General features: G+C 40.4%; 1 protein-coding gene across 4 annotated transcripts in view; it reads right to left on the bottom strand.

Moving 5' to 3' along the window:
* BRAF (B-Raf proto-oncogene, serine/threonine kinase) overlaps window positions 1–16,220 on the bottom strand; it is a 144,693-nt gene that overhangs the window by 55,530 nt on the left and 72,943 nt on the right. For 3 of the 4 annotated variants that reach the window (XM_064289637.1, XM_064289634.1, XM_064289636.1), the window contains 5 exons: window positions 11,636–11,739; window positions 10,722–10,824; window positions 5,598–5,746; window positions 4,557–4,673; window positions 278–437 (listed from right to left, as the gene is read on the bottom strand). In XM_064289637.1, coding sequence (XP_064145707.1) covers window positions 278–437; window positions 4,557–4,673; window positions 5,598–5,746; window positions 10,722–10,824; window positions 11,636–11,739 — 633 coding nt within the window. The remainder of the gene's footprint in view (window positions 1–277; window positions 438–4,556; window positions 4,674–5,597; window positions 5,747–10,721; window positions 10,825–11,635; window positions 11,740–16,220) is intronic. The other variant, XM_064289635.1, reaches the window with a different exon arrangement.

Here is a 16,220-nt window from a genome sequence, read left to right as displayed (position 1 = left end):
CAGCCTTGGAAACCCTACAGGGCAGTTCTGCTCTCTCCTATAGGGTCGCTACAAGTCGGAAGTGACTTGAAGGCAAAGGGTTTGGTTTTTAAGTATTTGATGCCATCAGAGAAGACTGACAAGGCTTTTCTGATCTGCGATTCATGAAAAACCCATCACTTATAATTACTGTGATAAATGAAAGGTGGCACTTATTTCTGATCAATACCATAAACGTAGCAGACAGAGAAACACGCTTGGTCTGTTTTAGTGCTAACAAACAAGGCTGGGTACTTACATCAATATTGACAGGCTCTATTGTGTTTATATGCACATTGGGGGCCGACGAGGACCGGTCTCGCTGCCCAAACTGATTTCGATGATCTTCATCTGCTGGTCGGAAGGGCTGTGGAATTGGAATGGATTTTGAAGGAGACGGACTGGTGAGAATTTGGGGCCTGGAAAAATCAAGTCATCGGAAAATAAGATTCAAAAAAACTTTGTAGAGATACTAACAGAAAAAATGGATGATACACAGATTGCCTTGTTTTTATATTCTCAAATAAAATCTTTATAAAAATTAAAGCATTAAAGATGTATTAATAACCCAGCAGTAATGGTTTACAGATCTAACATATACCTACAACTAATGCCGACAAGGCTGCTGTGCTCAAGCAGTCCCTCCAGGGACCATGGTCGATAAGAACACTGATTCTTACCCAGAAAGTCCCAGGGGAAGCTACTAACGGCCAGAAATGACCAGCAGTTAGTCAGCTGAAGAAGCTGTTGTCCTTTAAACTTACACAAAGATGTTCTAGGTAGAGAATGAATGAGTGAAATCTGCCGTTTTTCTAACTATCATTTCTTGATATTTGAAGTTACTAAAATGAAAATTTTATGGACGGCATTAGGAAATTAGAACTATTTCAGAGAATACATGAGTATTTCAGGATCTGAAAGATGTACCTACTGCTTTATACCAGAGCTGGATGAAAACCCTGAAGTGGGTGGCGACAGCAAAAGACCATTTCCAAGTTCAGAGGACATACTGCCAATATTGCTCACATTTTGAAATTTTTACTATGCCCAGTTATTAATGCCAGGGACACAAATTGGAATCAGTTCAATGAGAATTATGAGTGAGACCAGCCTTTAGGAAAATCAGCATGTTCCCCCTGTTCTTTTCACTCTTTGCAGTCACTGAGAAGTTTCTCGTTTTGTCAAAGAACTGTCTTTACACACCATTTTGCCAAGTGATTTAGGGAACAGGTGAAAGAATGTAAAAAGGACAACGTTAATTTAAAAAAAGAGCTCTGGAAAGTGCACTAACTTTTTAAAAACTATGTAGAGGCTGATTTAAAGTCTTAAAGCGAGAGCATACTTTAAGTCAGGACTTGAAATTGCAAAGGCCTGAGGTAACTGCACCTGTATCAGAGAGCCTAATTAACAGAACAGCTAATCCAGCGCAGGCATGAGTGACAGCACCATCAATCCTGAAACTTTCTGAGTTAGGACTATAAGGGCAACATGGAGTCAGGAACAAACCAGACATACAGAGCTAAGGACGCTGGTGTAGAAGCAGGAAAAGCGAGAACCTGGGTTTGGTCTGATGACCATGTCTACAGAAAAGGGCGCATACGTTAGAGTGGGCCCATCTGCACATTCCACAAAGCCAGAAGGGCCAGGTCTGGTAGCCTGTCTACCAGCACCCAGGGGACGGTGTGCCCAGGGGCACATGTTCATTTGCCTAGTTCTGAGGGCAAGGACATATTACAATTTTGGAGAACCCTTCAAGTTATTATATCCTGATGTCACTGAACATCTGAATTAGGTGAACAATTTCCCTGTTCTAAATCCACGTCAAGAGAAGTCACCTGACTCGTTTGTGGTTCCCCGTGAGTAAAAGCAGCGTGAGCGTTCGTCCATCTAACACAGGAAGTCTGGCCCATGCAACAGGGACACTTCTCACTGAAATGAACTACTGGCATCCGGATTTGGGCTAAGAAAAACCAAGTTATCACCAACTCTCATCATTTCTGGGGAACTGATAAAGTCGAGTTTCCATACTGGGCAGTCTTTGCCTGGACCGAGGTAATTTAAAGTACCAAAAGGTCAGAAGTTCGAATCCACCAGGCGCTCCTTGGAAACTCTATGGGGCAGTTCTACTGTGCCCTATAGGGTCACTATGAGTCGGAATTGACTCGACGGCAGTGGGTTTTTAGTGGGTAAAGTACCTTGGCAGTCAGCAAACTGGCGTTCTCCCAGTGATACCTTATACTTATCTTGCTTCAAACCTCTTTAAAACTTCATCAGTACTAAATTAAAAACAAACGGAATTTTATCTCTAATACCTTCAGCAAATTACCAATCAGTTTAGAGCTTCTGTTCAGTGACACGCAAATTTTAATGTGCTGACCTTTCAGCAGAGGCATGAATGGAAGTAGTCCACAGCATTTTTAAAAGCAGAAAAGGAGGTGCCTCTAATTTTTTATCCAGAACTGGGCTATGTGCCACTTCCCCAGTACTTTCTGGTTACATGCACTAGTACCCTTGTTTCGTGACCACTGCCATTTTCATCAGGGCCATGAACAAAACACAAGGGAATCTTGCTGTTGAACAAGACTGGCTTGTATCTTTACACAGGCACCCGTAACACCCGTGTACACAGGCACCCGTAACACTCGCGGCATAAAAGCATCAGGAAGCTTTCTACAGAACAGTTTGAACATTTTTCGGGTCATGTACCCAAGACCAGAGTCTACTTCAGTTTAATCAGGAATAAAACACTCATGGAATAAGTAAGTGCTTCCTTAATTTTACAGTGGGACTCCTTCATGGGAGACAAACACCCTGGATCATCACTGTCACAGGCCTCTGGAGAGGGTGAACGAATCTCATCCCGTGTCCTGTAACTGTCACAGGGCTGAGCCTGCCATTAGAAAGGCGCCACGCTCTACACAGCCTGTCAGGAGCAAACATCAGAGCCAAAGGATGAAGTAAAAACAAAACAAACAATAACAAAAATCTGCTATCTCGCTTTCATCTTGAAAAGCACACAGCTGCATCCAACTAAGGACAGAGCCAGCTGGGATAAAATGACTCCACCAGGGTACAGAGCTGTTGTTGCAACCTGAAGAACACAGCGGCTGCACTTTCCAGTGTTCCAAAACAGATAAACACACCACTCTTTAATCCAAAAAGCTTCTGCAAATTTCCTGACCTATGAGACCTGAGGAATGCATACTACTACCAAGGCTGGCTTTGTAAAATTACAGGCCAAGTGGGAGTGGCAAGTTTTTCTTTTTTTTTTCTAAATATCTCTCTAGGTAGAAGTCTAAAGAAGTAACATTGCATTGTGAAGGGTGGGAGAAAGTGGGGTTAAAACTAACAATAACTGTTTCTGATCTTAACTAAATATCTCTGGAACACTCTAGAACAGAATGCTCTGTGGGGACTTTTTTCTTTTAAACCGTATACCTCTAGATGTATCACTTCTGCTGCTTCAAATCCAGCAGGGAAAGAGTGAACAACCAGCGTATTAAGAAACACTCCAAAGCAAACTAGTATCCACTCCCCTCATCACATCATCGTTTTTCCCTAGTATGATGTTTGAATGTATGACACCTTTGTGTTGTATTCAAAGTCATCCTCTGCTTTATTCTCCACAGCGGATTAGTAAATACTCGTAGTTCTCTGTTTTACAGTTCAGGAGACCGTCCCTCTCTCTGCACCGGAGCAACTCCAGCTCGTCTTCCTGGCCACCCACTATCTTCACTACCAAGTCCATCCTAGGGGTCGTCTTCACCTCGGACTTCTCTCCATGGCACCGCTGGGTGACTCCTCCTTTCAAACATTTCATCAGGCCAGTCCTTAGCTCAAAAGCTTTTAATTCTTTTTTTCTTTCCCCTCTGATGTCAAGTCTAAATTCCAGTCTGAATTGCAAAGCTCTCAGTAATCCCATCAGTCCCTGGTGTGGAAGAGCCTCCTTTCCTCGTCTGTGCTGTTTCTCCACCCCCAGACCACAGAAAGCACCAGGCTTTTACTCACTGGGCCCATTCAGATGCCAGTTTCTTTAAGGCTCACTTCAAATTCCACTTTCTTCATTACATTTTCCTAACTGTTTTCTCTCTCACTATTCTTCTCCCTTCTCCTGTCAACATGATATAACATTTATGTCCTTACCACAGAGTTTAATATACTCCATCATACATTATAGACGTTATAAGCTACTCTCAAACTGTTGGCCATTGTTTCATATGTTAACGCCACTTTTCTAAATGGAAATTATGTACTTCCACCGCTGATATTAGCTAGTGAAGTGATGAGCACCAGGCAGGCCCTCTACAGGATCTGTTGCTTGATTTTTTCCAGGACTGGTCCGGAAACGATCTGTGTCAGCCTTAATGCCCTTATCTGTAGCAAATGCATGTAAAGATCTGACTGGTGTTTTAAAATCACTTATTTGAAAAAAATCCTGAATTTAACAATCCAAATGTTGGGAAGGTTTAAAATGAACCAAAAACCCAGCAGAAACCACTCAAACAGCCTGTCAGTGAAGAGCAGGAGACAAACCATACCCACGAGCGTCTGAGGGGGGTGCGGGAGGGGACGATCCGGGCAGTGCTGTCTCTGCTAAGGAGGCCTCCTCCTGCGGGATTGGGTGGTGTTCAAAGAACTTGGAGACAAACAGCAAACTGTGAGGTAAACACAAAAACAAAACAAAACAAACCTAACTTGTGCAGAACCCAGAGGCTTCACTCACCAGAAGACAGCATATAGTTAACAGAAAAATCTGGGATGAAATTCCATTTTCAGAAGCGACGGTTAAAATTCAGTTAGTTGTATTTTTGGTTAAAGGCTTGTTTTTTTAAAAAAAGGTATACTGTGCTTGCAAAGGCAAGCTCAGAATCTAAAACGAATTCTTCTGTACAACAAAGTTCTAAATATTAGAGAGTAAAATCATTCTTTACGGTTAAGGAATTAGAAGAAAAAGTGTCTCCTGCTAAGTTAGAGGACATCACTATAATTTACTGCTGAACTACAGAGCTGAATTCCATTTGCTCAAGTGATCAAGACAAATAGTAAGACTTTAACAGCAGCAGCAACAACAACACAGAAAAAGATTATTATAGACTTGGCTTAATCCATGATAACAGAAACTTTGGCATAAAGCAAAATTTCAGATATACACTGCAAACAAATATTTTATATCTCACTTCTAAATAAACTGGATGTAGCGGGAGGAGAAACATGGGAGGGGGGAGAGGGAGGTAGTGAGGTAGAGAGAAAATAAACATAATTTATGAAAGAACTGATAGAATCAGGCCCCCTAAAATGTGGTCCAAAAATAAAACGTTTAACTTAATTGAAACGACTCTCTCCTCCAAAAAACGATCCCGATGTGATTTCTTTGGGTAAGCGGCCTCTGTTAATTAAGAGAATATAAAATATAAATGTACAGCTGAACCAGAGTCGGAATCTGGGAGAGGACTGGCTATGCTACAGGCCGCTCTCTAACCATACTGGTTGTTTTAATTCCCTACAACAACGGTTCAGACAGAAGTTCCTCAGACTTCAGGACATGCTGGTTTCACATGAAGAGATTGGGGCTTACTTACTCCAGTTGGTCGTAATTAACGCACATCAGCGGAACCTCTGTACTACAACGCTGGTGAAACTTGTAACCACATGTCTGACAGCGGAAACCTTGGAAAAGCAGCTTTCGACAAAAGTCACAAAATGCTAAGGTGAAAAAAGTTTTCCGTACCTGCAAAGTAAAAAGAAATCGCAGTGGATTTCAAAAACTACAAGAATCTTTCTAGAAATCAACATATTTACTCTCTTATTTAATGAACAAATCTTTCATATGCGTATACCATGAAAACTACCTTACACACTAAGACACTAAAATGAAAACTGGTAGATTTCCAATACTCGATTAAAAAATGCAGAAGTCAGGAAAATGGGAAGTGGATGAAAGACTGGCAACTGATTTCAAGTCTGACAACAGAAAAGTGAAAGCTGAGATGACAAGTAGGAGGAGAGAACAGAGGCAAACGGAGGGTATCACCGACAAAGGAGTTACCTCAGCCATACTGACTTCTGCTGATGAACAAGAACCAGAGGTAACAGAAACACTGTCGGGGAGGGGAGGGAGAAGGAAGAAGGACCAAGATGACACAAACGACCTAATTCCTATAGAATCAGTGATCGGTAAATCATATCTAACGTTGATAAAGCAAGACATTGTGGCTTTGAGATATTGTTTAGAAACATGAAAATAACCGCCACAAGAGCTTAAAACAGAAACCATTCAAAGTTTAGAGTGGCTTCCTCTGGAGAGTGGCACTAGCAGCTAGCAAGTGACAGGGCAATGGGTTACTTTCCCTTATAGGCCCCTCTGCTACTATTTCAGAACCCATATACACACACTACCTTTGATAAAAATGCAAAAACAATTATTTTTAAAAGACTAAAACTAGTATGTAATCATGAAAATCAATCAGTCTTCCTAATCTCACTAAACAGGATAAAAAAGACGACTCTGACTAATTAAGCGACCCTTTTTTTATAGGACAGAGTAGGACTGCCCCATCCAGTTTCCAAGAAGTGACTTGGTGGATTCAAACTGTCAACCTTTTGGTTAGCAGACATAGCTCTTGACCACTACACCACCAGGCTTTCTGACTAGGATAAGAGACTCCCCAAAAGAGCAGCTATTTTTAACAAATTGCCTATTTGTTAGAGAATTAGAACTTTCAGGCCACCTACCATTATTTTTGAGCATTTCTCTACGCAGAAACTTAAGGGCAACATATAAGAACTCCATGTCGAAAAGGCAAACGGTCTCCCTATGTGGGGTGCATAAACAGGCCTGTGCTAGAGAGACTCTGACTTGATTAACTACCAAAGCCAGAAACGGTTTCAAAAGTGTTTCTTTGGTGTAAATAATAAAGAGAAAACGTAAGAAGGATAAACAAATAGCAAAAGGTTAACAACAGCTATTTCCAAGTGGTGAGTGCACGGCAGCTTCTTTGTTCTTTGCTGTATTTCTGAATTCACCTCAGTTCTTCCAACAGTTTTGACCACAAACAATGGTAAGAAGTGTGTTTTATTTCACATATGCCCCAGTACATGCCTGTATTCACATAAAAATACTAACTCTGACTATACATGATATACATTAGAATTTTCTGCTCTATTACATTTAAAATGGTTTTTGTGATCCATTACACTGACTTCAACAGCCACAGTTTATCAAACTCTATTTTCAATAAATACGGAATAAAAAGTATTTTAAAAGTTATTTAAAAGGAATGTCTCATCAAGAGAATGACATCCTGGTCAAAAATCCATTCTGGGTTTTTAGAAAATTTCAATAGTTTTAAAATGACTTTTGTCTTTTTTTCTATATATCATGTCATCCATTCCCGCCTCCGCCCCCTCCCCCGCCGCCATATTTTATTTTTTAGGGCAACTCCCTTTTCTAGCTCTGCTCCTTTTCCATTTGTCTCTCTATATAATCTCTTTATTATTGTTGTTTTTTTCTTCAGCAGTGGCCACTAGTCACCAAACCAAGCATCTTTCATACTGGTAGCGTTAAGAAACGCTAGCAGAATCTCAGAAACGAGTGCACTGAAAAGTACGAAACGCTTTCACAGCATCTACATTTTGTAGGCATCTGATCCTCTTTGCTAACCACTCATATTATCGGCCCTTGATTTCTCTTCCTTCATTAATCTACTCAGTTACGGTCTTTCTTCCTGTCATTGACTTATATTTCAAAACTATGCATTTTTGGGAAAAGTCAAAGTCCTTAACATGGCTCACATGGACGTCCAGGAGCTGGACTCTGCTCACATTTCTACCCTTAGTTCTTGCCACACTGCAAAGTCCCCTCCCCAACTTTGTGCCATCCCTTCTCAACTTCTTTCAAAACTCTGAAGGCAACGTGCTTTCCTGCTGTTCCCTCTGCCTGGAGTACGCTTCCCTTCAGTTTTACTTGCTATTTACTACTCATCCATTGGGGGTCAGCTGAGATGCTTCTTCCATTGCAAACCTTCCTGACTCCTCAAAGCCCAGGTCAAGGGTCTCTACTCTGTGCACCTATAGCACTTCATACATACACAATAATTTAAGAGTGCTAACAGAGATTTCTTCTTAAATTATCTGTCTCTTTATTCTTAGGCAGGGATCCTGTTGTTCTTATTCATTGCTGTATTCCCAGGTCAGACACAGTGTGGGCAAACAAAAGGTGCTCAATACAAATGTACTGGCAGGTCCCAAATCGTGTTGAGGATTTCCATACTCTACAACTCATCGGAAGACAGGGTCCGCTTTTTAACAGTTTCCTCATGCTTCACAACTTGGATCTTCTTTCACCTCCTCATATCCAATTTCTAACTAAGAAGAATCACTAAGAAAAAGAGTGTATCACCATGAAATGTAGGCTCAACTGTTTTGAGATTCTTAAAAACTTAAAAATCCTAAAAGATTTATCCACTCAAAATTCTACAGGTTTAAAAAAAAATATCACTACAAATGAACTCCCTAGCTCAACATTATACACCTATGTGCTATACAGTGAATGTGACTGATGTTAAGTGTACCTTACACTCACCCTAAGGTGCCTTATTTACTGAGGCACAAACCTGATCTCATTATTTACCACTAACAGAGCCCCCAAAGCACAGACCCCTCCCCAAGAAAATCGCCTCCTCAATCCCCTGCTTTCAGTGTCAGTGGGACCAACCAAAAGGCATGTGAGAAAACAGTTGAAGCTGAAAAGGGAGCAATAACTATCCCTCTAGAGAAAAATAAACTATGGTGAAAACGTCCTATATGCATAGAAAAGTAAGAAGCAGACTCCTGCTTACAGAGCCCTCTACTTCTGGTTTCTGCCTACCCTTCAGAGAACAGGTTCTTGAGCCCCAGGAGCTGCAGCCATCCCTCTAAGGTAGAAAGGCCCCCTTCCAGGCCTCATGCTGCTGACACTTAGCGGATGCTACGTTCCAGCAAATACAAAAATGAGATGAAGGAAGAGTTTAACACTCAGCTACTGCAGCATGTGAAGATGTCTACATAAAGATTCCTTCTAGCCCTGTATGCCACAGAGTAAAACTACAACTTAAATGTCTTCTGATTGTTGTTGTCATTGTTGGGTGCCATTGAGTCGGTTCCGACTCACAGCGACCCTATGCACAACAGAAAGAAACACTGCCTGGTCTGGCACCATCCTTACAATCATTGTTATGCTTGAGCCCATTGTTGCAGCCACTGTGTCAATCCACCTCGCTGAGGGTCTTCCTCTTTTCTGCTGACCCTGTACTCTGCCAAGAATGATGTCCTTCTCCAGGGACTAATCTCTCCTGACAACATGTTCAAAGTATGTAAGACGCAGTCTCGCCATCCTTGCCTCTAAGGAGCATTCTGGTTGTACTTCTTCCAAGACAGATTAGCTCGTTCTTTTGGCAGTCCATGGTATATTCAATATTCTTTGCCAACACCACAATTCAAAGGTGTCAATTCTTCTTTGGTCTTCCTTACTCATTGTTCAGCTTTCACATGCATATGAGGAGACTGAAAATACCATGGCTTGGGTCAGGCGCACCTTAGTCTTCAAGGTGACATCTTCGCTTTTCAACGCTTTAAAGAGGTCCTTTGCAGCAGATTTGCCCAATGCAACGCGTCTTTTGATTTCTTGACTGCTGCTTCCATGGCTGTTGATTGTGGATCCAAGTAAAATGAAACCCTTGATGACTTTAATATTTTTTCTGTTTATCATGATGTTGCTTATTGGTCCAGTTGTGAGGATTTTTGTTTTCTTTATGCCGAGGTGTAATTCATACTGAAGGCTGTGGTCTTTGATCTTCATTAGTTACTGCTTCAAGTCCTCTTCACTTTCAGCAAGCAAGGTTGTGTCATCTGCATAATGCAGGCTGCTAATTAGTCTTCCTCCAATCCTGATGTCCCGTTCTTCTTCATACAGTCCTGCTAGAAGCTTTGCCAGGGGTACTCAGATACTGCAGGGTCACCCATGGAGGACAGGTTTCAGCTGAGCTTCCGGACTAAGACGGACTAGGAAGAAGGACCCAAATAGTCTACTTCTGAAAAGAATTAGCCAGTGAAACCTTATGAATAGCAGTGAAAACCTCTATTAATTGAGGAATGGTTAAATAGACCAAATTCCTATTCTTATAGACCATTACGAAATTATTACAAAAATAAAGCCAGATATACTGATATGGAGAGATTCATGATGTACTGCTGAATTAAAAAGAAAAAAACAAAACAAAGAATATCACAGTGAGTATGGCTCTGTTTTTGGTTTAAGGAAGTGGAAAAAAATGGGATGAAATGAAAGAGAAGGGGGTAGGGAAAAGGAAAGAAAAAGGAGAAAACTTTTGATTTATAATGACAGGCACATGTTTGTGCATATATGTAGAAAAAAGTTTGGAAGACTATACAATAATCTATTAACAAATGTTTACCTCCAGGAGCATATTTTCACTTTACATTTGTATCATTCCAATTTCCTTTTAATAATGACATGTATTGCTTTTTGAAATTTAAAAGAAAGTATAACAATCAAAATAAAACTTCATAGTTTAAATACAAGTTTTTAAAGAAGAGAATTGATTTTCAACTTTGGTAAAATGTCAATCCCCAAACTATTCATTGGTATTTCATATTCATAAGTAAGAATTCCTTCATGAGAATGTGAACATTTTAAAGGTACATACAAAGTTGTGTGTTGTGAGTGGAACATTCTCCAACACTTCTACATGTAACTCCTCGCCAGTCAGCCAGGAAATATCAGTGTCCCAGCCAATCGGTTTCTTCTCTCTGAAAAGCGTACACACAAACCTTTCTTGGTTAGCACACTTAAAAATCTTCATAAACCTCATGCTGAAGATACGAAAATTGGTTATTGAGGGGCTAGTAATAGTGAGGGAGGTTTGGCTCCCTGGTCTTCCATCGTTAGAAATTTAAATGGCAATAAATTAATTTTTAAGTTTACCCCAAATAAATGTATCACTCTTGGACAAACAGCAGGGTAAAGAGATGCACTCTTTTCTTCAAGCCAGCTCCAGAAAAGACCTACAACAGCAGAAAACGGATTGTTCCTGGGGTCCCAAAAAAAAAAAAAAAAAATCACAAGTATGGACTTATCTATCCATTCAAAGAAAAAGAGTGCTTCAGGGACAGCACGCCCCAAAAAGGACTGTTTGTTTCATGGGGTTCAAAATTTTGAGGCCTTGGCACAAAGTTAGATACTTTTTGAAAGAAAAATAGTTCAGTATAAAATGTTAATTTCTGTAGCCTTTTGTGAAACTAAGAGAGTGTATTAAAAATGGGGGGGGAGAAGGTCCATTATCCAAATAAGTCACATTCCATACGGCTCAAAACTCGTTAAGAATTTCAAACTCCAAATAAGTCATTTCATCAGACTATAGTCACAGAAAATTATTTAAGGTTAACTCCTCAAAGGCTCTATAAAATTTATTTAGGCTAACTTAATACTTAATATTTTTCTTTAAAGTTGATTTTCAATTTCCTAGGTTTGGGTAAAGACCCTACAGAAAACTCCAAGGTTTAACGTCTGCGATTTTTCCTGTTTTTAAACACACAACTTGACGTCACATACAAACCATACCCATCTTGAATTCTGTAAACGGCACAGCACTCTGGGATCAGACCTCTCATCATGAGCGCCTTCTTCAGGCTGTCCCGGACTGTGACACCACACCGTGCAGGTACCTACAGTGTCACAAATACACGATATGAGATAAAGGTAATCAATTATGTTTTTATACATCATTAAAACAAAAACGAGAAAACTCAACGATGTACCTCCACGGTCTCACACCTTTAAAGTGTCCTGTGGATTCCTGTATCAGACAGTGTGTCGTCTTGAGAACTAGCTTACCATTAGAGGGAAATTATGAACCAAGTATCTAGTATTACTCAGCAACCTGAATCGAAGTAAAATTCAGTTTTTATTTAGTCTTTTACTGAAATTATAAAATATTTTAAACATTTAAAAAGAACAGAAAAATATAACACACTCCTATGCACCCACCACTGAGAAACAGTAGATGCCAATGTTTAAAGCAAAATACATTTTGATCTGACATTGTTCAAAGCGGAGAAATGTATCATCTTTTAATCATACTAATGGTCCTTAGGGACTTCCTACTGATCAACACAGCAGGAAGAAAACATCTGTCTTGGTGTGTACAAGTGACATCTGTCTCAGTGCATACAAGTGATACTTGTTTAGCTGCCAGCAATCCAATTCTCTGGGAGCCTGGCCTTCCCTAAAATCCAAGTGGTCCTGGAGAGGTACAGCCGACTTAAGCTGGCCGATCAGTTTCTCATATCCTTGACAACAATAACTGGTCCAGGGCTGGCCATATGACCCAGACAGCACCAGAGTTTTTCTCTCAATGAATCCGCAGCCACTGTTGAGAAGTTCCTGCTCCCACTGTAGCTACTAAGCCAAGAGGATATGTCTCTGGAGGCCCAAGTGCCACCTTCATGAGTTAACACAGTGAGGTAACATAGGAAGCAGAGATGAGACACTGGGAGCGGGGAGGGAAGGGACAGTGGGAAGAGAGGTAAAAAGAAAGAATCTTTCTCTGTCAGTCATTCTGAGTTCTGGCCTTCTCCCATGCCCTCCAAGGCCCATGTGAAAAAAAGTGTAACTGAAGGTCTTGACAACACTGTGTTCACCACAGACGGTGTGAGGGCCGGTTGTGCAGTTTTTACTGGGGATGTGTGTGTGTGTGTGTGTAGCTAATAACAATAAAATTAAATGTTCCATTCTTTTAAATCACTAAAGTACCTGGCAAACCAAAAGCTTCCAAAGAAACTGGGACTTTTAGGCTAGTGTGGAAAAATGGAGCCACAGTGAATGTAACACTGCTGAATATAAATAAACAGTATTTTGAAGAAGGAACAATTCAAAAAACCACACTAGGACCTATGGTTAGAACTAACAGGAGGCAGATTTTTAGCTCAATGTAACCATTAAAACTATCCAGCAATGGACAGGTTTGTCATGAGGGAGTAGGCTCACCACTAGAAACATTCCAAAAGAGACTGGACTGGTACCTTCCAGCAATAATGAACTGAAGGGAAAGCTCTCTCCTTCCCTCTACCACTCATCTTCTGCCTACACAAAAGCAAAGACTTCCTGATTGGTGATCCAATCTTTAGTTTAAATGCCATGCAATCTCTCCTATCCTGTGTTAACACAAAAATCTAAAGGCATTCCTGACTGCATGTGAGTTTCAGAAACCCATGTGTGGACTGCTGAGGAGCTCAAGACTTAGAACCCCCTCCTAAAATACAATCTTTTATTTCACTAGGCTGCTTAAAATTTTCCATTATTTACAGGATAAAGCTCAAATTTCATAATAAGGCATACAAGGCCATCAATGACCTGGGCTACCCACCCTTCTGCCTCTTTGGACATTTCCTTCCTGCACTCCAATAATGCAATTCTTAAATATGGCTACCTCCCTATTCTCCTCTGCCGTATATTTCATCAGTAGGCAAGAATTTGATTTCCCACTCAATAATATCAACGAGGCAAAGTCATTCCCCTGTCCTTCCTTTTCCACTGTGGTAGGCTGAATTTTTGCACTATTTGCTCCTTCAGGATAGTCTGTGCAGTAGACGGAAAGCCCAATGGGACGGGACAGAGAGACCCAACAGGCCCTAACACACAAATGAAATTAGGATATGGTAAAGGCAGCATCTGAAACAGGGGAAAGATGGACTTCTTAAGAACTGATTTTGGCACAACTAAAATCAATATAGAAAAAAAGTTCATACACACTTTATACTGTACATCAGGGCAAACTCCAAATAGATCATAGATTTAAATGCTGAAAGAAGGAAGGGGTGGAAAAGGAAGACAGGAAAGAGAGGAAAAGAAAGGAAGGAAGAGACAAACCATAAAAGCACCAGAAGAAAACATGGGCAAGCTTCTTCAAAACCGTCAAGGGAAAAAGGCCATCGCTGATGATACAAAATCTGGAGGCCATAAAAGGAAATTATTAAATTCAACTACATTAAAAACAAACAAAAAAAAACCTTTCATATGGCAAAACAAACACACACACTATAGGCAAAGTCAAAAGACAGCTGCAAACTGGACATATTATCTTCCCGATACATAATGAGCATCTGACAAACTGCGATCAAGACTAACCACCCGATAGAAACATGGGTAAAGGTCATAAGAGACAGTGTAGAAATACAAACGGCCTTCAAACATACGAAAAGGTATTCAACCTCACTCAGAGAAAAGCAAACTCAAACTTGCCAAGATATTTTCAGTCATCAGATGGGCAAAAAACCCAACGTCTGAAGATACACTCTGTTGATGAGGCTATGGGTAAGCAGGCATTTCATACATTGTTGGTTGTTGTTGGGTGCTGTCAAGTCAATGCTGACTCATAGTGACCCCATGTGACAGAGCAGAACTGCCCCAGAGTTTCTAGGCTGTAATCTTAATGGAAGTAGATCGCCAGGTCTTTTTCCTGTGGAGTCAGGGGGTAACAGAGCAAAACTAAGCAAGCCCTATGAAGGGAAATTTGACAATATGTATCAAAATTATAAATACACGTCTCCCTTTGATCTGGGTAAGCCTACTTCTGGATATTTCCCTCACAGATACACCTGTAATACATACAAATGACATACGTGCAATGTCACTCACTACAGCACTGACTGCACAGCAGAAGTCTGGAGGTAACCGGAGCGGCCACAGATCTAGGGACTGGTTAAACGGACCACAGTGCATCTGTACAACGGAATTGCAGCTATAAAAAAGACCATGTACGTTCTCCACGTGTGGAAACGGAAAATTTCCAGGATGCTTTACATAAGCATTAAAAGCAAATAACAGAACAACATATACGCTACAATGCCTTCTGTATGAAAAAGCACAGGGGAGTGAGGATATATATTTGTATTTGCTTGTACCTAAACAAACACCGAAAATACGGAGGAAGGAAGGAAAGCACAGACACAGCAAAGAAAAGAGAAAAAACTCTGTATGCGTAGCTATCTACGAGGGGCAGGGGAGACTGGATGTATGGGGCAGGGACAGGAGCAAGATTTCAAGATTTCTTGAAGTCAGTACCACATCAAAGCACTACCTATTCAAAAAGAAAAAAAGGGGAGGGGGTGTCTGATATTTTAAGGTTGAACAGACTAAAAAGATGCATTCAAAAGAACCAGGTTTGTAATACTCCTCCAAACACCCAAATTAAATGTCCTTGATGAGGCTGTCAAAGCAGCAAGAATTTTTCTTTCAAAAAAATAAGAAAACAAGCAACCGACTTTTGAACAAAGAAAAGAGCTACAGTCAATGGAATCATCTGAATGTTTGCCAAAGGGAAACTTAGACCAAAACAAAATGCATCAGTCCAAACCGTCGCACATCAGTTTTCAAAGTGAATTCAAAATTATCTTTTATCCTCGGTTCACGATGGTTGCTTATAGTACTCTACTTTTATTTTATGTATGTTTAAAATCTTTAATAAAAAGCTTTTCGAAACCTGGCAGAAGTCCTTCGAAAATTCAGGTGGCAATCAAAATTGTTTTATGTTTAATTATCTGAACTGGTACATTAATTCGGCAGTTTAAAATTTTTTTACAGTGTAGACTTTATTAAGTGCTCACGATAGGTAATTACTCCTGCGACCTCTCAGTATAAATAAACGCACAGAATACTCATGCTGATATGTGGGTTTTGAGCATAAATTTAAATTTATAGCTTCCTGATCATTATCTTGATGGCATGTCCTTGTTCAGGGCTGTCACACGGATCGTGACGCTATTTCCAGGGAAAAACGTGGTGAGATCTGCTTACACCATGGTCTTATTGAAGTGAAACGAGGAGGCTCCTTCTCTCTCTCTCTCACACACACACGTAAAAGCAATTCCACACACACACATAAAAGCAATTTTTAGAATTAAGTATGAGTCCCGCTCAAGTTGAATTTAACTAGCAAAAAATCAGTGGCCACAGGATTTGTGAAAATGGGTTAAGTCTGGTCCTAATTTAAAAAAACAAAAGTTAATCAATTACCTCATTAGTACTCCAAGTGAGAAAAAAACACTTACCTAGCAACAGATAAAGAAGGCCTTTCGCTGTTGCTGAAAGTTAACAACAGAACTTAGGAGTCATGAGTGTCCTGGGCTCCACGGCTATCTTATTACAA

Source organism: Loxodonta africana, chromosome 8 (genome assembly GCF_030014295.1).
Source record: "Loxodonta africana isolate mLoxAfr1 chromosome 8, mLoxAfr1.hap2, whole genome shotgun sequence".
NCBI classification, from domain to species: Eukaryota; Metazoa; Chordata; class Mammalia; order Proboscidea; family Elephantidae; genus Loxodonta; species Loxodonta africana.
This window is presented reverse-complemented; position numbering and strand designations above follow the sequence as displayed.